The sequence below is a fragment of the Lepisosteus oculatus genome, chromosome 3 (genome assembly GCF_040954835.1).
Source record: "Lepisosteus oculatus isolate fLepOcu1 chromosome 3, fLepOcu1.hap2, whole genome shotgun sequence".
Taxonomy (NCBI): Eukaryota; Metazoa; Chordata; class Actinopteri; order Semionotiformes; family Lepisosteidae; genus Lepisosteus; species Lepisosteus oculatus.
Window position 1 is genome coordinate 49683047 of NC_090698.1, and position 25106 is coordinate 49708152.

General features: G+C 36.6%; 1 protein-coding gene across 1 annotated transcript; it reads right to left on the minus strand.

Annotated features, from left to right (window-relative positions):
- Nucleotides 1-19752: 19752 nt before the first annotated feature.
- Nucleotides 19753-24843, minus strand: LOC102693402 (GTP-binding protein Di-Ras2). Its single transcript, XM_015365818.2, has 2 exons — nt 24680-24843; nt 19753-23142 (listed from the first exon to the last, which is right to left on the minus strand). Exon 2 carries the CDS (start codon nt 23121-23123, stop codon nt 22524-22526), a length of 600 nt encoding a protein of 199 aa, XP_015221304.1. The 5' UTR covers nt 23124-23142; nt 24680-24843; the 3' UTR covers nt 19753-22523.
- Between the last annotated feature and the right edge of the window lie 263 nt (nt 24844-25106).

The following is a 25106-nucleotide window of genomic DNA, read 5'->3' on the forward strand; positions in this document are numbered from 1 at the left end:
ATTATAATGTTTCTTAAACTCTATGTTTTGAGTTCCACTATACAAATTTATTGTTTGATCTTAGGCATTTTACCAAAAGTTTTATTTTGATTTAATTTTAAAGCAAGAATGTATGTATGTTATTCATATACTGTATTGGGAACTTCCAGTGATTTTATAAACTAGTGTTTTCATTACATTTAAATACATTTTCAGAAGAGAAAAAAGCAGTCGGTATAATATTTTATAATTTTAGTTTATAAACATATTGGAATAAACTAAATATAGAATTGTTAAGTCTTACTTCAATGACCAATGAACTTCAATGAACTTCCTCTCTGTAACCAGTATCATGAAATGTACCAGAATTTTATGAACCACAAACATGAAATCACTACAACTTATCGTAAAACAGTATTATTTTTAAATTCACAGATCAACACAATAAATCAAACAAGTGTAATAAGACCCTGGAATAATCATTTATCTAACAATCAATATAAAATGATTGTATAAAACCTATATTTCTTTTTCCTAAGTGGTATGTTTTAACTACAGTCAAAGAACAATAAGCAAAGTGAAGTTGTGGTTTTCCATTATAAGACAGTTCTACAACTTAGGAGCACAGGAGACAAAACATTTTCACCTACTAGAGAACTCTTAGATCTTGGGTCTAATTTTACTAAGGTAAGAAAGTACTACACTACTAAGATTTTCAAATTAGACCCTTATAACCACTGGAAGTAGGTATAGTGACATACAGTATTGTATGCAAGGGGATGAATACAGTATTATCACCCAGTAATCAGATCTCAGAAGATAAGCAAGGTGGGCAGTGGTCATCATTAGGATGGGAGGGTGTTGTCGAATCCTCTGAACAAGACTTTTCAAGCCAATGTCTCAGTGTGGTTACCAAGAGCGCTGTGCAGCAGAAGGATCCATGCTTCAAATGATATGTTAATCTGAGGTCCTGTGTGCTTGGTTTTCACAGATTACAAGTGTCAACCTCAGCATCCTGGCTAAATCCAGGCCTGCACAATCTGACCTACTGTACCTTGAGTTAGTACAATTGGTAATTCCATTGGAGGAGTGCAGAGCCCCTGCTGCCCCATGTACTGATGGCTCTCATCATATTGCAAGAGATAAACGCCATAATATACAGATACCTTGTCATCAATGTGAAGCCGTTTCTTACTTTTAAACATGTTCTTTTGTATAGAAGAGCAGTTGTGCATCATGACTGCAAGCCATCAACCAGGTGGGTTTTGCCCTTCAGTGATGAATGAAGTGGCCCCTCACTTTGTAAAATGCTTTGGGTTCCTTTGGGATAAAATCTGCAATATGAATGCATGGAATTAATAATTAGTAACATGATTACATCTTTAATAAGTGTAAGAATGTGGCAGTAAATTTGTAATAACAGCTTCCTGGAGGTCAGCATAAAGTAATTTACAATAATTCATTATTGAAAAAGAAGTAATTGAGTATCATAGTGATCTTAAAAGATTATTCTGAAACAAAGTCACTTCCTCTTTCAAGAACATGGAAAATATTTAATGACAAAGTCACCTCATGTTTACTGCGCCTCAGACCCATTAGGTATCCCGCGCTATAGGACATACTGTAGGTGCTTGTTTTTTTTTTCCTGTCAGGCTACTATATATATCTCATAAGCACTATAATGCTTAGAACACTCTTATCATCATTAGAAAGTCAACATTTGTTTTTATATTGGAATTTCGTATAGAGAGGTTTAAGTCATATTATGAAAGTATGCTCAATTTAAGAAAGCTCAAATAAGATTTCTGTTCCTCAAGGATACTACAGTATATACTGTATTCTGTGACATTCAAAACTACTGAAAATATAGACCATACATTTGAAAAAAGTAAGGTAACAAAGGGTTAAAAGGCATCTCATGTCTTAAGCACTGCTTCCTGGTAGGCTTTCAGACCTAGTAAAAACATACTGTAATGCTAGTATTATTAGCAGATGGCATACAAAAATCCTTCTGAACGTTAAATGTAATCCTTCTTTGGATTTCACTTTTTTTTGTTGTTTTTGTTTACTGGCTGAGAAACGGAGGGCCTTTTATTCTAGTAAAAGAAGATGCAGATTTCAGCATGTGCTTCAAACTGAACTACATTTATCCGAAGGACAATGGGATATTTCTCTCCTCTAAACAGCCGACTCTCAGAGATAACAAAAATGTAATGAAAGATAATCCTAGGCCAGATGTGCATTATTTCCTTTCTGCTACCAGTGAAGTCAAGCAGAGCAAATAGAATGAGTCATGGTTTTCTACTGCCCACAGCTCAATGTTGCTTATATCAGCTCCACTATTATCACTATGGCAACCGGTGCTCCCAAGTGGGGAGCTCTGGCATACATCACCATCATTATGTCCATTTTAGAGAAAGTGACTGGAATGCTGTTATTGCATTTACCTCTAGTTTTACATTTACATCATCCAGTGTGCTAGCCAATCAGTAGCTGTGTTGCTGAAAATGTTAAACAAAAGAAATCCATTTAGCATGTGATCACGATTTTACATTTACAGCTCTTGATATGCTGTGATAGTTAGTCCTCATTCAGATTAGTGCTTTTTGCGGCTGTTGTCAATGAAGGAATGGCAAGAAGTCAGGAATGAGATACAGTACGTCATACAAATACAGTATTGATCTGGGATACTTTTAAAAGTCCACCAAGAGTTATGTAGGTTAATGTGCTGATAACCTTGTCATTAACAACCTTTTAAATTAGAAAACAAAAAATTATTAACACAAGAATAAATCCAGGAAGCCATCAAAAACCTTTTTTTATGCCTAAAGGAAAAACATTTAATGTTGGTTTGAAAAAAAAATCTGCTCTTCAAGAACAAATGGTCCCAGAAGCAGCAGGGGTGGAAAAAAAGCTTTCACTGAAAAAAGAAATGACTGACTGTCAACAGCAGGTACTCAAAGTCTTTCCTTCTGATTTGGCTAAGATACACATGTGGTTATGGAAAGGAATGATGCAAGTTTCTGGTATAAAAAAAAAAAAACATTTTATTTAAAAAGAAAAAAAAACTATTAATCCTTAACAATTAATCCAGAGTGGCTTCTGTTTTGGGACTAAGAGAAATCCTGATCGTGTGTATTTAAAGGTAGACTAAAAACAATTGGCAAACACCGTGTTCTAATATATAGGAAGACAGGAGGCCATGAGACAGGGTTACAGACGCAAATCTGTGCTATGTAACTGCTGAGCTCAGTGTCACTCTGCTCATGACAAAGAATAAAAAAATGGCCTGGGGTAGAAGCTGCTGTAGCAATGAGGGATTGATGCAGGCCCAGAGATGGGAATGTTACGCGATTGTGTGCTCTTCATTGTATTCTCTGGTGATATTACTTTGACCCTTTTCATTGAAATACGTCAGATGAACTGTTAAGATGATCTCTTAATATACACACTGCTGGGTTGCACGTTATTTCTAGAACAGTCTTGTTTAAAGTACTTTGAGACCTCTATTCATCCTCAAGGCTGCAATGCAATGCCTCAGGCAGTGGTAGTCAAAGCATCTATTAGTGAACTAAAAATAAAGGTATTCAATAACGGCCTTGCTTACATCACTCAAAAGGTCATAATTTCAATAGTCTGTTTAAGACTATGTATGCCACAGACGTCTTGTCTACCTCAAATATATGAAAAAAGAACTAATTATATCAATGACACAGCTGCTTTCTTTGGGAATAAGTCATTAAAAAAAGATTTTAAATTATTTCAGGCGTACATCTAATTTCATGACTAAGTTTCTTGCTTCTATTTTTACTGGTTCTTATGGTTTTGTACGAAAGATTCAATGTCCAGGAATAGATTAAAATACAATACCATATACTAAGACCAGACTGATAATGAATGGCATATACAGTAGAAACTAAGACAATATCAGCTAAATGGACAACACCATCTATCATAGCCATTTTTAGATCATAGGCTGCACACATACAGTAAGTATGGTTTAATTTATCATACAGTAAGTTAAAATTTATATTGACTTCCATCTAATTACAATGAAAGGAGAACATCAAGAAGAATGCATATTTCTTTGTCATAGCAAGGATGAGGAAGTACAGTCCTCAAGAGGATCAGGTTCCATTTGTTTCCATTCTAACTTGTTCTCAATTAACTGGGGTAATTATTTACAATAGATAAAAAGTCAAATCTCCTGTTATTTACATTACATTTCCAGCATGAATACAGCCCCAGGAACTGGATTTGCTGATCCCAGAATACCTAAACCAAGCTTTTTTCACATTCTGTGCCTTTATTTGTGCTTATTAGTTTTGGAGTACATTCCACAGTTTATGTACTGTATTTTGCCATTGTCCACTGTCGTTTACACAATAGATTTCCTCCAAAGTTGTATTACAGCTCAACGAACTGTAGTGATACAGTATGTTAGAGACGAGTGTCACCTTCATTACCCACAATGCTATCATGTGTTTATTGGTGTACATTTAACTTGGCATCTTTGAAAGCATTGGCAGGAGAAAAAAAAAAACCAAAAGAATAACCATAAATAACAAGAAAATAGACAACCTTTGATAATTAATGAACAGTGTTGAGAGAATTGCAAGATTGACGTTATAAAATAACAAGAAATATTTTTCCTGGCTTGACCATATCTGGAAATTTTAAATTGGATAGCGATATCAGTAGTTCAAATTCTGAATATTTTTTCTCAGACAACTGAAAAGCTTTTGTCTCAAGATATTTTAATATAATTGTACTGAGAAATTATTAGGAGTGTTTATGATTTCTATCAATATGTTTTGTAATCATGAAATGTAAAGTGAAATGCAAGCTTTAACCTTCGCAAAATGTTTGCTTGAGCATATTCTTTTAAACAAAGAGGAAACATTCATGGCTTGAAATCTATAGAAGCATGTAAAGTAAGTATGCACTCCATTGTAAAAGCCATAGCAGACAGGACACATAATTGTTTTCTCTGATTAAGGTTTATTTGAGAATAGGACCAACATTCATGTGAGAGCATTAAGACATCCTAAGGAGTGATTTAATGATGCCATATTGTAGAAAGAAACAACTGGGGAGTGCCATTGAACATGATTTTACTAGTATCATGCCCTCTTGCTACAGTATATAAAGTCTTAACTCATACATGTGCCTATTTTTTACTGGCTAATATTGCTTGTTTTCCAGAATGATAATGCCAGTGCATTCATGTAGGATAAAGCCTCAGATCAGTCCTGGCACGATACTGGGCCACTCTTCACCCTGATCTAAATCCTTTTTAAAATCTTCCAAAATTGTGTGAATTAATGGCAATGTGGACAGTAACAAGACCCCAACTTCAACAATGACCATCAAGACCAGAGGTTCACCCATTTATGGGTTGCTGAGAGATTTGGAGTGCTATAGAGTATCTTCTTCAACAGTTGTGTTTTGATTCGACAGTTTTTGGAAGTGTTCTCTCCAGTGGGAGTTTATGCAAAGGAGGATTAAGTGTGATCTTGCTGCATTAAAGAAGCCCTTGGTATCAAATGAGTCAGTAAGATGCTGGATTTCTAGGGCCTTATCAGTCCACTTAAGTGTTTTTAAGTTCCCTCAGTCACCCCTGGACTTTTGCCTTAGCTCTAGAGTGAGTCACTCTTTTGGTCTTATAGTAGATATTATAGGCACAAAAGTCATAAAAGGTTTTCCCTTTGGTAACAATAATTTGGTTGAATTTCCATTTAATTTTCATCGAGTCAGTCCTGATGTTTTCTAACCTTGATACCGATAGTGTTCTTGCAAGTGTCAAGGATAGTGGACTTGAGCATATGTATGATTATTGTATGAATATTCCTTTGGGAGATGTTCACCAAAAGCAAACTTAAGTTGTTGCAACTTGTTGTCTTTCAAACCTTTGATGTTTGATGATGATCTTATCTTATTGTGGGATGGATGATAAAATGGAGCTCAGGTTGGCACAAAAGAACCTTTGTGACTTCCTTCTCTGAGCTCAGAGTTGGGGCATGGGCACTAACAACTGTGGCCATCTGGTGGTTGGAAAGCTGAAGAAGAAAAGACATTAGACAAACATTAATGCCCACAGGAAGATCAAACAGGTGACTAATGAGGTTGTTCCTGATTGCAAATCCCTTTCCAAAGATTTTTATTTTATTAGATAGCTTACCTTTCAAGAAAAAGGAGTAGCCACCATTCTCTTCCTTTAGCTGTCCTTCTTCGGCCTGACATGTTTTGGAAAGAGCAGCAAGATCTGATATTTTCTGGTCCCTTGAAATGATTGCAGTCCACCTTTCAGGTCTGTCACCGGATGCACTATCCAGAAGTGTTCGCAATTCTAGACTCCAAATCTCATATTCTTTTGCTTCTGACCACATTGGGATTTTACTACTGGACATGATTATCAAGTCAGATTCATGAGGCAATTTTAAAGGTGCCTTTTCCAGCCTGTTCTCCATGTGGAGGAAGCAGTGCGGATCCTAAACAGTACTGCTGAATTACAGTGCCACTGCTCTCTCAGCCTCGGCCCAAGAGCTAGACGACTCAATTCAAAACCCAAAACCTGTGTGCCAGTTCTTGACCTGGGTCTCCCTTAGCCCACTACACTGCTCCCACCACTTCCCAAATGCCCCAAGGCTTTACTGGGATGTGTAAATTAGGGTGGAGAACGTCTGTGCTTGACGTCAGTTAACTTGAGAAGACTGTTGTGTACACAGCCACCACAGGGTTCATGACAGAAAGTGGGCTGCAGCCTCCATCCACCTTAATGCCTGCTGTGATGTACTTTACAGCTCCACGTAACCTAGGACTGTAATTTCCACCATCTTCAGCCTGCTCCAATGTTGGATCACACTTTTTCTAGATCTTCCCCCTTGACCTTGCTGCCATGGAAGGCCCTACCAAGAGCATAAACTCCAGAAAGCATTGCTCTTGAGTTCACAGGAACACGAAAGTTTCTGTACCACGTCAAGATGGTGACTTCCCACATACTGTAGGACATTGAAATAATAGCAAATAACACATGTCTTTCTACCATGTCAGTTTGGCTATTTCCTAGAGAGGTCATGAACCACATGTGTTACTTAGATTTTAAAACAACAATATGAAAGCAAATGTGCTATATACTCCAAAATACTTTCATTGTAGATAGGTTGTTAACCTGCATAGTCCATGCTATTTCCACCATCTACAGTATTTTCATCAAGCCATCATAACCCTTTTCTAAATTTTTGAACTGTATTTAGAAATCAGGTGTTCCCTGTGCTTAGCAGTTTGGTGTGCAGTTTACACATAACACATCTAACTATGGCAGTAAGACTGTTTTTATGTAACGTGAATAGTTCCCACATATCAAAATGTAAAACAAACATTGGTCAACACTCATTTTAGCATATTTTAAAGCCAGGTCAGAAGATAATCTATCATGTGACTTCTGGCTTCCACAAAGAGGATTATTTCAAGGACTTCTGCTTACTGTGTCTTACTTATAACAGCTGACTGCAAAAGGCTTTCGTGTTTGCATGAGAACAAAAATAAAATATTAAGAATGTTCTGTGGACAAAGAAGCTCCAGGGGTATTTGTTCAATTTGACTCATTTTTTACTGAGTTTAGTTTTTTTTTTTATCACAGCTACTTTGCGCCACAGTCCAGATAGGATGGGAACTATGGTTTTTGATTGTGTACTCTACATTGTTTATGGCCTGTTACTGCTTTAGAAGACTCATCTTTTTCTATTTTCTATTTTATAATATAATAATAATTTTCTATTTTATAATATACAGTACATTAATATTAATGTTGAAAATTGAAAATGTAATAATTGCATTAGTGTACAATTACACATATTTGTGAAAATTGTACTGTATGCGTTAACGATACATTGGCTTCACTATCACATATTTTAAATGTGTGTCATTTTTTAATTGAACATTAAGTCACAAAGGCACCAATTTCACTTGTTTTCGGACCATGGCAGAGAATTAACACACTTTCTGGATCAAGTGAGAATCAATCTCAAAATGGAAGAGGTTAATGGTGAGCAGTTCTCCAAACTGTGACAACAAAAATGATTCTTAATGGATGGGCATCCTTGCAGAAGTAGTAGGAAATTGAAGCAGATAACAGCAGGAAAAAGAGAGTCTTGCTACAGTGGTTTTAAAGGGAGGAATTGATTGAGAATTTCAGTGATGTTGAGGTTGGTAGGAGTCTGGAAAAACCACCAGCCAAGCTGTTGAGGTTGAGGTTTCTTTCAACAAACAACTGAATCAACTTTTGGGTCAGTTCATTACTAAAAATAAAAAAGTAGATCCGCTGAAAGGCCTCCTCTTCTCTCCTCCTCCTCTCATTTACAGACCTTATGCAAAGTATCAACTAAGATTCTTTGGTGGCAACAGTTTTCACATTTTCTTTTCAACCCCACTCAGTTACTTACAATTGCTTTAAGTATTAGATGTATTTCTTTTCATGTCTGAATAAATATTTAATTCAGTTGGTCAATGAATTATTCAATGGCATAAAAACACTGAAAAAAACAGTCCATAAAGTCCAAAATCAAAATAAGAAGAGCATATACCCCTTGAGCACTGCTACCCTTAAGCACAATATGAAAATCTAAGAAAAAAATTGTTGTTTAAAAAAATAACAAATATTTCACAATACATATTCAGAAATTATTTTAATGCATTTTAGATTTGAAGTTTGTTTCTTTTTGTAGATTGTGGGATTCAAGTTCAAGAGAGAGCCAACAGGCTATTACTACTAAAAGTATTTTTATATTTCCTCCTGTATAAATATGGATGCTCACCATAATTCATGAGATATAACAATACCCAATAAGAAATTGTGTTTAGGAGTATTTATTGACAAGTTAACCTTAAGAAGCTTTGGCTTAACCAGCTTGACTGATAACCTGATAACTGATAACCTGGCTGTAGGACAAAGGCACTAAGACTCCTGTGCAGATTTAGTTAATCAAAGGGATAGCTGCAAAGCTGGAAGAGGGACAAATGTAAGAAAAAGAAAGGCTTATTACAATATAATGTATATAAGAAGTGAAGACAAGGAAGACTGCAAGTTACACAAGTGAAAGTGAAGGTAGTTGCTGTCACCCCTCCTGAACGTTTATGAAACACTCCATTAAAATAACCAAAATCAAATCAGGTGTTTGGTATTAGAGATTACAGAAAAGTTTTGAGGACCAAGATACATCCATTGCTCATGTAAAACGGATCCCACTGATGAAATATAAATCTATAACAAAAGCCTTTTGTCTTCTTAAGTTTATTAGAGCATGACAATATTCTTCATAGTTACTGATATAAGCTTTCCTATTAATATTCATGCCCTAACTCCAAGGCACACATTGAAAATATGAATACCTTTTTGTTGCTTTCAGGCTGTTGTTGATGTGTGTGTGTGTGGGGGGGGGGGTCATTGTACTCAGCCAGAGAACTAGCTGTATTGCATCCATTTTATTTAGTTAATAACCTTCCTGTGTTAGGTTATGCTCTATAAAATTTTACCACCAGTCCTCTTTCCAGGAAGATTTATGGCAGTTTTCTAAAGCACTCATCATTTCCATCTGGGAAATGGTTTTCTCAAAAGAAACAATGATTTCTCTGAGTACTAGATTATATTTTATGGAAACAAAGATAGGAAAAAGTAATCTGAGTTGGAAAATTGGTAATTGTATCCCTGACTGAAATATAATTCTTAGAACAGAGATGAAATATTTAACTGCACTTTTTTCAATATGTTGGAGACTTAGAGCTTTGTTTAGAGCTTTGTTTGCTTAATGGCACTAATATACCAAAATTCCCTCTGTGGTATGGGAATGTCATGCCTGATATAATCATTATTTTCTTCCATAGCCACTAAGTTAAATATTTTTGTGGTTCATACCAAATATCAAAATTATATTTAATCTAGCACACACAGAATGTAGCACAACGTACTGTATATGGATGAGGTGTACATAAAGTGTCTTTTGAGAACAGATCAGTATACATACTTTAACTAACCAAAGTGGGTTACTGAGGATCTAGTACACTGCCCAGTTGTGGTAATCCCATCAAAAGGAAAACATATGTTATGTCTGGTAATATAAATTATGTATCATATCTTGGCATTTACAGGTATGTACACATTTCTTTAAATATCAGTGTAGGAAGTCCATTATTTCCACAAAATATGTTATGATAAACAGATTATACAGCACAAAGTAAACATCCTTACATTGAGGCCCTTAGTGGGTGTCAATCTAGATTTTAAAATGTTTTTTTACCTTCATTTATAATACTGTAAATGGGAAGAGATTGCACTTACATAATATATTGTCCTTGCAATTCAGAAATCTCAAAGAAAAGTATCTAGTCTAAAGGATCTCAAAATAGAATGTTTTAAATGTGAAAATTCAAGCCTACATTCTGGCACCAAGGTACTGATTAGCAAGGTGCACCCACTTCCTTATGACAAATAAATGAGCAACATTCGTACAAAGCAGTGGACAGAAATGTATCCCACCCACACAACTGCAATTTCAAATTCAGTTATCTGGGAAGCAATATAATCTGAGCACCTGACAAGTAAAACATACTGTACATTTTTAGCATTGCAAAATGATTTATATCTGCAGACAGCTCTGTTGTTTTAGGATATTACATACCACTATATACAACCAGTTTGTAAATGTTGTTACTGAAAATAAGCAATAAACTAAAGTCTAAAATTTACAGTATACATCTAAGTAGAAAAAATATTAGTCACAAATAATTTGTCTCACAGACCTGAACTACTGTATTTACTTTTCTGAAGTTTTCTTTAATGATGTCCTGACACAAATTTGGAGTAATTTCAAACTATCTGGATCTCGTAACAGCTGTATAACAGCAATATCAACTCTATAGACCCCATATCTGTCACGAACAGTTCTTTCCGGGCCCTATGCGGACGACACGATCCAGAATAGTGAAGACACAAGGGGAAAAACGGTCATGCAGGAAAAGGGTCTGGAGACGGGAGGCGTGTCCATGCAGTGCAGGTGTCCAGGGGAAGTGAATCCAGGCGAACAATCCATGTAGGAAATCCAAATGGGAAATCAGAAACAAGGGCTGAAGTCCATAGCCAGGCGATCCATCCGAAGGGGGGGAACAGGAACCGGGACAGAACCGGCGAGGGGAACCAGGAACTAGGAATTAGGAATTAGGAATTAGGAATTAGGAATTAGGAACAGAAAGTTAAAAGCATTGCGGAGCCAGACGCAGCAAGACCCCAGGCTCTCATGATGTGGAAATCAATGAGGAACCAGGAGTGAGGTCCGCATCCGGCTTTTAAGGGGGGGCGGGAATAGGGAACAGGTGCAGACAATGGGAGGGAACGAGGCAGGGCTGGAGCGCCCTTAAGAGGAGGGGTTAGCAATCGTGACAATATCTATTAGAATGTATTGCATGAAATGTTTATTCCATTTCAAAATTGGACAAATGGACATCTTTTAGACATTCCTCCTTACCACAAAGGGATACCTCCTTATACCCTTTTCAGGATGATGTTATATCATCAAACAAAAGCATTTACATTAGGTATGGGTGGAATCCACAACTTTATAATGGGTTATGTAATATTCTTTGCAGGTTCCAAATTTTAAAACAAACAAATACTTTAAGTTAATTTTACCATAGAAACGTTGTTTTGTTGTAGGACCCTCCCGATTATACACAGCACAATTGCATTGTTGCAATCTTCTCCAGGACTGTTTTAAATGCAGGGAGGACTGTTTTTCCACAATCTCCAATTCCAGGTTCTCACCTACAAGGTCACTTGCATCGTATGTACTGTAAGTAAAATGAGACTTCTAAGATCATCGTCAATCAATCAACAGTTTATAAGGCAATACAGGAGCCATTGACACCAGTAAAATGTAGTTTGGAATGATGTAACAGCTTGGCTTTACAGTCTGTTTAACCAGGAGATCTAGAAAGTGAGAGCAGCTTCCTCAGCTGCTGGGATGGTTCCTTCGGCACTTGTTATTGACAATGAATATCATCCTGAAAATTCAGTAAATGCAGGGCATAAAAGAACTGTTTAAAAGGGGTATCTTCTCAATATCTGGGTTTCATGACTGGATCAGTTGAAGCTTGCAGTGTCCCACTGTAAGAGCCATACGATTTCTACCAGTGACTTGGGCATTGGCCTTCATGAGCACACATCATTTTGACACAAGGTATAGCTTGTCACCATTGGCCAGCTATTGAACAGGTGAATGTTCCTGAATGAGGGTGGCCTTGAATCCTTGGATTGATCAGCACCCACTCCACTCGCAATTTCACAATTTCACAGCAATCTTGTCAATAAGTCTCATCTGGAACAGGGAGCACAGAACCCATTATGAATGATACATCCAATATAGAGACTTGAGAAAGACAATATAGGATGGAGCATGCTCAGTACAGTTATCTGCCATGGACATTTAGCCCACAAGAAAATTAGACTCCTCCACAGAAGCCATTAAGTAGAGCAAGTTCTTGTAGAGTCCATGTCTTGCAACAGGGAGAGAACAGGAGCCTGCAACACCAGGGGGATGAAAAAGAAGTCCCGCTTATGATGTTGTGTTTGATGTTGTAACAACAGAGGCAACAGGGATAACTACACTGTTGAGTAGCTCAGTGAGCTTGGTAATTTAGAGAGCCATATACAGTATGGCATCAGGTGAGTACTCTCTGCATCATGTCCTATGCCCACGTAGATGATAAGTTTGCACAGGTGACTTCAAGCAAAGGCAGCACTTCAATTAAGTTAGAGAAAAGCAAAAAGCAGTGCCAGGTTTAGGCTGAGCAAGGAAGGATTCAGAGCTTTAAGGCAATTGCAAACACCGTGGAGAGTCTCAGAGGGAGATTAAAGGAGACACAGATTGTGATTTGGAGCACATTGGTGATGTCTGACCCATTACCTATTGTATTTGTTATACATTGACACAAAGATAAAAGGCAGCACAGAAAATATAGAAACTAAGTCTTCTAGTACATTAGTCACACAATCCAAGATCAGGTACATGATACAAAAATAATGGCAATCCAAGGGAGTAACTTTCTTCCCACAGTTAATACAGAATGTTTGTGAAAACTGGAAATGATGATCATAGGGCAAGCTTTAGGCCAAACAGCAGGAATTGCTACTTCTCTTTAGTTCCATGTATATTCTATTTCTCTCTCCTTTTGTATATCTCCCTCCTTTTTGGGGTTCCTGTGGTATCAAATCAACCTGGTATAAAACCATCTGACAGTAGTCAGAGTGCACAAGTTTTGACTCCTTTTCCTTTAATTTTGGCAGTACACCAGGAAATAATAATAATAAAAAAACTGGAGTACACAAGACTTTAGCCACTAGGCTTTTAAGAAAGAAGTGTGCAAAATGCTGTAGGAAATGACCACAGACACTGATGTTTACGATATTTCACTGCATGGAAGGAAGGTGAAAAGTAGCCAGAGAACACAAAGCATCGAGGAGCTATAGTGGTATAAAATATACATCTCAAGGTAGACAGAGGCAAAAAATCCAAGGAGGTGTATGAACTTGCACAGGGACACACATTAAACAGAGAAGAGCATGGGAAGGAAGGAGGTGAATGGAGGCACTGAAAATATAAAAAGGGCTTACAGTGTAAAGTTACTTTGGGTTAATTTGCAGACATGAACAGAAAAAAGGTGGTGCCAAAACAACTGGACTACAATGAAGAAGTCAATTGTAGCTGGGGAATGTAAAAGAAACAATATGGGGGTTCGGGCAGGTACAATTGAGTTCATACATACTGTAAAGGTAGCTCTGAAAGGAGCTGTGTGATGATTTTCTTGCCTTTAGAAAGACATTAAAGGAAGTGGATCAGTCTGGGGAATGAGCACATGATGGCTCCCAGTGGAATACATTAACACTCAGAATTAGAGAAATAAAAACAGTCACAGTCACAGACATTGTGAGGCAGCAAATGATGAGGAGGAGAAGGAGGTAAGCTACTGTAGCTCTGTATACCTGTACCTTCTAGGAAGGCAGTAGAGATGGGGAATCATGGTCCTTTTAGGCCCATCAGCAGTGCAGTGCAAAGACTGATCCCTGTCCTATCTGTGGCTGGTGGCTACCCATGATATTTCATTGAGTTGTGACTATGTTTTGACATGAAAGGGAACTGAACAGTTGCAGTTACCAGTCTCACAGCTTTATCGGCGATGCAAGAAGAAGCCATGTTTTATTTTTCATTTAGCATCCAGGTCTTCTGCCGTCATACTAAACAAAAATGATTGACAGGCACTAAACATTGTGCTTCTGTCACGATCGCTACTCTTCCTCTTAAGGGCGCTCCAGCCCTTCCTTGTTCTGACCCATTACCTGCACCTGTTTCTTATTTCCGTTCCACCTTAAAAGCCATACGCAGACGTCACTCCTGGTTTCTCATTGAATTCCGCTTTGTGAGAGCCCGGGGTCCTGCTGCATCTGGCTCCGTTATAGTTTTAACCTTCTGTTCCTGATTCCCCTCCCTTCGCCTGTCCCGACCCGGTTCATGGTTTTAATCCCCTTGATGGATCTCCTGGCCTTGGATTTTGCTTCTGTCTTGTATTTCCTGTTTGGATTTTCTCTTGGATCGTTCGCCCCGGACTCACTCCCCCTGGACGCCTGCACCCCTTGGACATGCCCCCTGTCTCCATACCCTCTCCTGCATGACTTTTTCTTCACAATTCCGGATCGTGTTGTCTGCATAGGGCCCGGAAAGAACTGTTCGTGACAGCTTCTTTCCAAATCCCTCTCTGTTTAGTACTACTCTCTAATCTGATGACACATTTAGAACAGGAGTCAAAACAAATTATGGATCATTGTTTTTTATTTCCTTTGAATCCTATGCCATCTGTGCATTCTTTTGTTTATTTATAGATACAGTACCATGTTCCTTGTTTCCATCCTACACCCAACTGAATTACATAGACTTTGTAGGATTTTCATTTTGCACCACATCTACCCCTTGAGACTGGAGGCCTCCCTGGTAGTCTCCATGGTGATTTCTCTGTTTTGCATCTGGGATTTGCCTCACCTATACCCTAGTATCTCCTTTTTGTGCTCTTGACTACTGTAAGGCTGCCTCTTGAAGAGAGGGAATCCTCCTTACATGAAATATGTTGAACTCAACAGTTACAGGCTGTTGCCTTTAGATTTTTTATCTTTAATCAATGCAAAGTGTTTATGTTTGGCCTATTCCTCACCACCCACCTCTTCATGTGACAAGATTGTTTAGGAAAATAAAGCAATATACTGTAGCTAAGAGCAGCATGATTTAGCACTTAATCTTTTTGATTACTGAACAAGTCTCAAAATTGCAAGGAAAGGTAGAGGTGCATATTGTGGTTAGGCAGGAACCTTAAGTCAACAAAGGAAAGGCTCATGATTTTAGAATGCGTATTTAGAATCTGTAATTCTTTCCTTTGTGCTTTACAGTAATATTTTCCAAAAATAAATACAAATATACATACAAAACCATAAGATACTGTATTTACTTTCACATTAATATGTGACTTTATGAGCAAAAAATGTTATTCTTTTTCAGAAACATTTTATCTGATATCATTAGTTATCTCAAGATTTTACATCCTTTTATCCTTTTATTGTGATTAATATGTTGAGCTACAGCAGAAAGCCAAAGACCACAACTTCACTTAAAATAAACTTCAATGTCAGTCATATTGTCCTTATTACATAATGTATACAATTTCAATTCCAGACAAAAGTATTTTCATTCCAATATCTCACTGGGCCAGCTCTTCTAAATTTACATTTATCATCACATTAAATGCTAAGGGTTTTTATAAACAGTCGGGAACAAAGAAAAATATCTTTAGACAGGCACTCAATATGATAATATCCAGGGATCACAAGCAATTCTTTCCTCATTGACATTACTTTATGCCTTTGAAGGTGACATTAAAAAACCTTCAAATCTAAACACATCCCTAAAATAGAATTCATTGTTTAAACTATCATATTTAGAGAGGTATTGGGATTTAGAGATCTTATAGAGATTTAGAGGTATTTAGAGAGGACTGGTTAAATTTATTACATTTGCACAATAAAATGAGAAGTAGAAGCATTGTTTGTTTTAGTAGTTACAATATCTGTTGGTCTGTAATGTAGTCATAATGCCAAGCCCTGACAGTTCGTTCTCCATCATAAGCATATTCATTAACAATAATATAATTCATTTATTTTCTGCAATTAGCAAGTTCATTATTCAAATGATATGGTATCTGACTAATTGCAGTTCTGCTGTTCAGTCAAATTCTAATGACGACTAATATAACACGAGACAACAAATATAAAATGAGACAACTGACATAAAGGGATAAATTCAGAGAAGTATCCTCAGACCACCACTGCAGATTTCGAACACTAAGCTAAGAGCAAGGCAGTTTGATTGAGTTTGTTCGATTGAGTAGATTCCAATAAGCAGTGCATGAAAAGCACGTGATGGCAGCAAACAGACGGCGGCACTACTGAAGCAGCTAGCTGGACTAACTGGATATTGGAACTCTATGGTGTAGAGTGGAACATGCCTGACAGACGAAGGGAGAGAGATATTGTTTGCTGAAATCTGATGTAATGGATGAGAACATATTGTAAGTAGAACCCCTAGAAGAAGTTGAAATATCGGCTCGGTATGTGGCTGGAGGCTTTGGGAGAGTAAAGGGTTGAGTGCTGGTACCGCATTAACTGGACTCCAACCAAATAGGGTGATTATAATGGGAATGGGGGGGGGACTTATTGCTTAAGCAGTCTAGGCCTGAGCTCTAAGTGACAGCGTGAGTGTGACCAAGGAGCTCCGGATGTAGTGCAGATTGACAACATGCGCTCACACCTGTGGTACAGAGCGGGTGTCAGTGAGTGAAGGTTCCTGTGTTGGACAGCAAAAAGAGGGACTGGAGAGGGGGAAGAGATGAAAAAACAGACAAAGGCCAGTGCCATAGGTACATTGAATTGGATGATCAAACAGAAACAGAGGGACAGAGGTCACAGAAATAGAGCTGAACAGGATGGATTAGGAGGAGAGAGAAGGGAAGGAAACAGGGCAGACATAGAGTTGTTTGAGGTTTCTGGAAGGCTTGATGACATCAAGAGCACTGATAGAAAAAAACACAGACAACATGGCGGTAGCAGAGCTGCCTGTTTTCAGCGGACGTTTGAGACAAAAGAAGTGAAAAGGCGACTGATCCTGACTTTGCAGGTGATTAAGGTAACCCAGCAAAGACGAGTGCAAAACATGGCCATCTGCAACAAAGTGAGTGGCAGAGAACAAGATTAGAATTTAACCTCCTCCCATAATGCACCATAATGCTTCCAGTGCATTTCTTCACAACTGAGTGAATAAACCTGACTGTATGTAAACTTTCCATTTGCTTCTCCACAGAAAGAAGAATCCTAACTTTGTCAGGTGGGATGACTCAGGTGGGAGATATTGGTAAGACACTTGCTTCTGTGGTTGCATCTTTTAAAGGAAATATTAAGACAATATAGTTGAAAAGATACAGGCTAACCACAACTATGTGATGTTTTTAAAAGCTGCAGATGTGGAAAGCTTTCTTCTCTTTTTTTTTCACTCAAAACAAAAAGCAAAACAAAAAGGCCATATTTTCCCGTGGGAGTATTTTCAGTGATGTGAGATTGATTTTTTTATGGGCATTTAGGAGAACCAACTACACCACTAATGTGCAAATGATGAGCTGCTAAACACAGGATAATATTTGATAGGAAAGTGAGCATTGAAACTGAGCTGGAGATTATATGGCTACAGCACTCATTGGCTCTGGATTAGTTGTGCACTTCAATCAAAATGCATCAAATTTACATCTAAATGTGATGAAGAAGTGGAACATACAGTAGCAGAAAATGTTGGATCAAAAGTTAGTCTAATTACTATCCAAAATATTAGGAACCGTCTTCAAATGGACTTTCAAAGTAAAGCTAGGTTAAGGAGCATGAGAGAGACTTCCCACTCTTTCCCTGGCCCTTAAAATGTGCAGATATCAGCTAGATTTAAGGTATACATACAGTAGGTTTGATCGGAGGATATAAAGCATATTAATTAATATATGACATAAACTCTGATGTTAATGTTGATTTGAACATATCAAAAATGCTGGAATTCTTGCACAAGATGCATTCTTGCTCTTTTGTTGACATTTTAAGACTGTATATTGTATATATTTTTATTCATGTATGTGCATTGTATTAAGAAGCTATGCTGATATATAGGGCCATTTCTAATCTTTCCCACAACAGTACACTGCTGTAAAAAGCATAATTCAGAACACTGGACAGCTCTGTGCTGAGTGTGCTTGACCAGCTATGCAGCACTGCTTTACTTATTTAAAAATCCAATGCTACAGTAAATGCTGTTTGGACTGCCAGAAGTCCACAGCTGCAGTGTTAAATTTTCTTGGCATATGCAGGTGCTCCATTTTGTACAGAACATCTGAAAGCAGACAGGAACACTGAAGCACAGTTCTATGCATAAATGAATTAACTACAGTACCATTAATGTGTACAGTATATTGTAGTGTACAGTATGTTGGCTACTGATGTGATAATCAGTATAAACTAATGAACCACAGCATATAATGTCAGAAAAAATAAGATAATGGACATGCCTTAACACTGAACATGCACATATAATTGCTTTTTTCACAAGAAGTATCACTTTAATAATACTGTATGTTGTAAAGCCAAAAAACAAAATACCACCTCTTTGCTTTAGAGTGTACATGTATTGGTAAATTTATCAACGAATAGCATTGGCTCCAAGGATGTGTTGACTTTGGTTCTGAATATATACTGTAAAATACATAAAGTATACTGTGATGTTCACAGTCAAATATGTTGTTATTATGTTATGTTATATGTTAATATTATAAATGTTTAAATAAATGTTAAATATTTATGTTTTCATCTCATTACTCACGTAATAAAGTCTCGATTAGGAAGTACATTGTATACTGTATACATGCATTGATGGTTGATTTCTATTGTAGGCTATGGAGAGCAAGTGTTCATGTTACTAAGAAAGATTGAGCAGTCTGAACCGGGCATTAGAGGATTTAAGCTTAGAGAAATCCCTAGGAAGACCAGGCTGACTGAGACTAGGACTGCTCCGACTTATCATTGTGAAGGTTGGCTCTAAACAGTCACTACCCTTTATTTAGCTTGTTTTATTGCTTCGTCTTCCATCTTGTCTCTGTCCAGCTACAGTATGTGTGTGATGTGTTTGAATACACCTTTCCTTTTTTCAGCCCACAGTATCAATCTCTTAATCTTCTGCATTCATATGCAATTGGGAGTCAAAATCAGAAGCATTACTTTGGACACTGTATTATATTTACAAATATATAACATAATTTATCAACTTCACAAATAAATTAGGAAATGTATTTCTTAAAATAATTTTGCACATGTGATACATACTTCAAATATTTTAATTTAATTGTAAAAGTTTGGTAGTGTTAAAATAAAAGTAATATCATAGTGCTTAAAGTAGTGGTTAATTTTCATGACATGTAGTCATGCTCCTGGATCTGTTTTTTTTTTCTGGGATCCTTTTAGGCACACCCTGACAAAAAAAATGTGGACCTGTAAATCTACTTTCAAATCAAATGAGCAACATGGGCAAAATCTACTTCTTTCTTATGGTCTTATAACATAGAAATGCATGCCATTTTAATGAATACACGTATGCTGTATTAAATGCTTAATTTACTTTATTTTTGTGGCATGATATATACAAGATAGAACTGGAAAATATAAACTTGTAGGCACACATGAATTCTATACAGGCATATAAACAAAACCATAGAACTTAACTAAATACAATTTTAATTTATTATACAAACGTTTTTAACATAGCTGCAGAAATCATGCTTTAAGCACTTTCCCAGGCCATATATCTGTGCATTGTTATTTTCTCCAGAACAGCAGTTTATTCTGACATAATGCTATAAACCAGTTTACTTCATACCATTTAGATCTTTTAAGGACCTTTATACATTGTCTAACATACATTATATGGTATTCATAAACAGGTAAATATTTGACTTTTTGAGTCAATTTACAAGATACCCAAAAGCAGCAATATGAACTAGCAGGTTAACAGTTTATTCGACAGGAATTTTATATAGTAAAATATATACACTGGTGTGCTCTTTCCCTCTTAAGTCTATGAAATTGTCTAAATCTTCTTCAGTATTTAACTTTAAATAAATAAATATTTTCCCCTAAATACTACTTTCTGAAAACAATGTTTCTTTAAAGTGATCAGATACAAAACAAATAAAACTGATATAAAACATCTAATACCAAACAAAAAAATAGCATTATAATGGGGAAAATCTATGAATTTTGGGAACATTCTGTTTTGAGAAAGAAAAATAATCAAATGCTTGGAAGCATCATTGGTACTGTATGTTATTTTACAAAATATTTCCTTATAACTACATATTTCACACTTTCTAAACAATTAAGAGTAAAACTCCACTAATGTTTCTACTTGTGTTATGTGCTTCATCTTTGACGATTCAGTTGACGCTTTCAGCACGTTTTAACAGCATTTCAAAATTGATCTACAACACAGTTTAAGTTTTTTTTTGTTTTAACAGGTTAGTGTCTTCCTCTTTAAGAGCTACTTTGCAACATTAAATAACGGAAGGACAAAAATTTTAATTAAACACACACTTTAAACATATATATATATGCAGCTTTGTCAATTCAACCTTTTCTTTTTTGTAACATTCGAAAAAGGGAATAGTCTGTTAAATGTTATTTCTTGTCAGGAGTGCAAAAGAACACATATATGTGGGACAAACAAGCTCTTTAAAGGACTACACAGATCAATACTAAAGTGACTAAATCTTTTTAAGTACGTTTTCACTTGCAACTGGAATACGAAATTGCAAATATGAACTTACTGTTCAAAAGAATGAAAAATAACTTACCTAAAAATGTTACTTTGAAAAACTTTTACACAAATAAGAAAATAGCACATGTTTATCTTATCTCTTTCTGACCCTTATGAGGGGCGATGTTTGAAAGAGGTTACTAACCATTTACTTACTATGTTTACTATGTAAACATTTTAAGCAAGGGTTAAAAATTTTGATTGAGGTTACAATTAACAAGTTTCTTCTATGAAAAAAAAATCCTATAATTCTAATATTTGCAACCTGCAAGTGCATAAAAATAAGAGCAAAATCTTTTCGCATTCTACAGAAACTATAGAGGAGATTCTTCTTCAGCATTCATTAAGAAAATGGGTATTGATTACCTTAATCTGACCTATAACAGGCAGCAGGCTTTGATTGTAGTGCAATCTAAAAATGATCATTGTTTATTTCACTGGGGCCATAGAATATAAAAGTGACAATTTAGGCTTTGTCACTTTACAAGTAGCCACTGCCTGATATGGATGCGGTTTTGCATCATTCATCTAACTAATAACGGATGGTCAGGAAATAAAAGTAAGTAAACCTATTTTGCCATTAATTTGGTGAAATTACATCAGGTATGCATTTGCTTTGCATAAATGAAACAGAACATTGAAAAATGTGATTATATTGCCTCTTTATCTCATGAGAATCCATCTCCTTCCAAGGAACAACATCCTTCTTAGCTTATCTGCACTATAAACTATGCCTTTGCATTAATTCCCAGTGTTATTTTTATGAGATTGTGATTTTCATTATTTTCTAAAACAGGATTTATTTTCTGCTGGACCCTCTGAAAATCAGCAGCAAAAATAAGACAGTATGAAATACAACGGTATCACTATAACTGAAATTATGAGAAGAGGAAAAATGAAAACAGTTCATTGAAGCATTTTGAATCATAAAGCTTTCACTCAGCATCGAGAACAGTTAATTACATTGCAGCTTCTCAAAGATCCTGTTAACTTCAGACATTCACAAGTATTGCTTTAGTATAGCACTGCTCTTTGGAGATGTATAGTTATCTGTATTAAGAAGGGGGGGGGGTGTTTCTTAAGTATGGTCATCTTAAATCTTTTTTATTTTTTATTTTACTTGTTTCATATCCTATCATCTAGTATTTGAGACAATGTTTAATAAATGTTAACTAAGGCCCATGCCATCATCAAACTTTGCTGCCTCTCTCTGTAGAAGCAAGCGGTAGTGGAAGGGACTGGGAAACTGTAGGAAAGGTTGAAATAAGATATTTAGCATTAAAGTAAACTGGTTTTGTTTTTTCCATTCAGTCGCAGACTGGAACTATTGATCAATTAAAAGATTCTACATATTTTGCTGAGATAGAGGAACTGTTTTTTTGTTCTGTGTTAAAATGTGAAACAATTATTGATTCTAAAATATACCACCCTCTCCTCCTTTCCATAATTAGTGTAAATACTTGTGTTCCCTAATTATCCGGCATGACAGGAAGATTTTTGTCATAGTCTTAGCGTATCGCAACGCAATGCTTTCAGCAGAAGACTTCCTTCTTCGCTGTCTCACATCACAACACATTTGCCCTTAAGCTTCTCTTTCCTCTTCTGCTGCTTGGTCTTTTTCCCATCAATCTGAAGGCTGACAGTCCGGCGCTTCTCCAGGTTCAGAAGCTCTTGGAAAAGCTCCTTGACGTTGTGGTTGGTCTTAGCTGAAGTCTCCATGAATGCACACTTCCACTTCTTGGACATAGCCTCTCCATCACTGGTCTCAACCTCACGGTTCTGTGTCTCGTCACACTTATTCCCCACCAGCATGATTGGGATGCTCTCCACGTCACCTTTGATTTGACAGACTTGCTCAAAGATCGGTTTCAGCTCCTCTAAGGACTGCTTGCTTGTAATGGAATAGACCAGGATAAAGGCATGCCCCTTGGAAATGGACAGCCGCTGCATGGCAGGGAACTGATGGCTTCCAGTGGTGTCAGTGATCTGCAAGGTGCAGATGCTCTTGTCACAGCTGATCACCTGTCTGTAGGTATCCTCTATGGTGGGTATATAGCTCTCCCTGAAGGTTCCCTTTACAAACCTCAGCACCAAGGAACTCTTGCCAACTCCTCCAGCCCCAAACACTACCACTCTGTAGTCATTACTTTGCTCAGGCATTATTCTTCCAGATGTGAACCTAGAAAGGACAACAGGTGCATTTTTTCACATAACTGCCTTCTTTTTAGTACATTAAGACTACTGAAAAACACATAAGATTAGCCCATTTTCTGAGCATGCACTGTAGATCCACAGTTATAAATATTGCTAACACAACTGTACATATACCTACTGTAGTTATCAAGATAGTTTCCATGAGCTGTATTTGTTTTACAGGAAACATTATGAAATGGAATCTTTAGTCTGTGACAGGTGGAATCTTTAGTCTGTGTGCTTGTATTAAACACAGAAACCTCCACAACTGCATTACTATTACAATGTTTTATAGTTGTTGTTCCACAGAAATTATAATGTGGAATATTAGACGTATACTGCACGTGATTACATATATTTTATAGATGTAAAAAATATTTCTATACATATAAAATCTCAACATTAGATTTTTGCATTTATGCTGCATTTCTCATGAGATGACTAACCAGAATAACAACAATATTACAGTATGTAATACGTAATTTTACAGACATACAGTACTGCAGGTAATACAGTACTTACATTGTGAATCTGAATCATGGCTGTTATAATTTCCACTGTATTTATCTTTCTCCATATGTGATTTTAAAATAAAACACAAGGAGCAGCAATAAGCTGTCTGAAAAAATGCTTAATATGTAAACCGGATAGTAATTAATCCAAAGAAGACAAACATGTGAAATAAATCTGCACGTGTCCTAAGAAAAGACACTACGCACTACTGACAGAACGCTTAATTCTTTTCATGCCTGCGCGGGACTGGTTGATACGTATCTGTGCTCTGGAGCGTATTGATTTTTCCCGTAGACTACCATTACTGAAACACTATACGCACAGACACAGCCCTCGGTTTTTAATAGTGTTCCTAACCATCAAAGCCTACGTCAGCAAAATACATTTTAAAAAGAAAGTCAATCAGTCATGAGGAGATAACAAACATATTTGTACCACACTTGAAATGTACAGTGTTTGATTCCACTATGATAAAAGTGTATTTTGTGCATTGATTTTCATTGCCTAAGCTATTAGCAGTTATTAATATTTTGAGTAACAAAGCATAAAAAGGTCACACAGAGTGTGGAAACAACACTTTCCAATGTCTGCGTCCTGTTTAATTCGTGATTGCAGGCACAGTTGTGCATGCTACAAGACACGTTTGACAAGTTGTCAGTTTAACCATCCTTTCTAAAATATTTTCTTTAAACTAGAGTGCTACAGTATATGTATGTTTGTATGATAAATCGTATTTATTTGCAAATACCGAAAGCAGAATTGTTGTATTCCGTTGCATTCTTAATAAAACGGATGGAATGGAGATCATTTGTGTTCCTTACATTACAGTATTACGCGGAGAGGTGAGCCTTACATTTTAACAACATACTGTACGCTTTACACAGACGACACAGTGCGCTAAAAATTAATTTAAGAAAATTAAAAGGATTTTGAATTATAAAGCCAAGCGACGAACTGTAGACGACAATGCTAAGATTCAAAGAAAAATAAAAAAAAGTCAAACAACTTACGTTGATAATAACGGGAACAAAATGTATATCAGACGATTTTAATCTTCAGATCTCATATTGGACCGGTGTGCAGCGATAAACAGTCCTTCCTCCTTCGTCCGCACTCAGGTCTGCTGTGTAAACCCATATGCGCTTTCACACTGATATTTAAAGGCGCATAGGATAGGAGAGACATGCGTCCCTCGGAGGCTTGACTCCCGGTGACGTAAGGAGGATTCTCAGCGCTTTTACGCCTCCTTTTCTGCATTACACCTGCTCCTAGCTCAAGTCAAGTGTTCCCTGCAGCAAGAGCCTCTGGTGTTATTTTAACGAGATGAAATATATTTACTCATACGGTATATTCCCTTTGATTTTATTATATGCAGTATGTTCTTTGATCTGTACAGTACATTCCACAATTAAAAATTGAAACTATGATTATTAGATG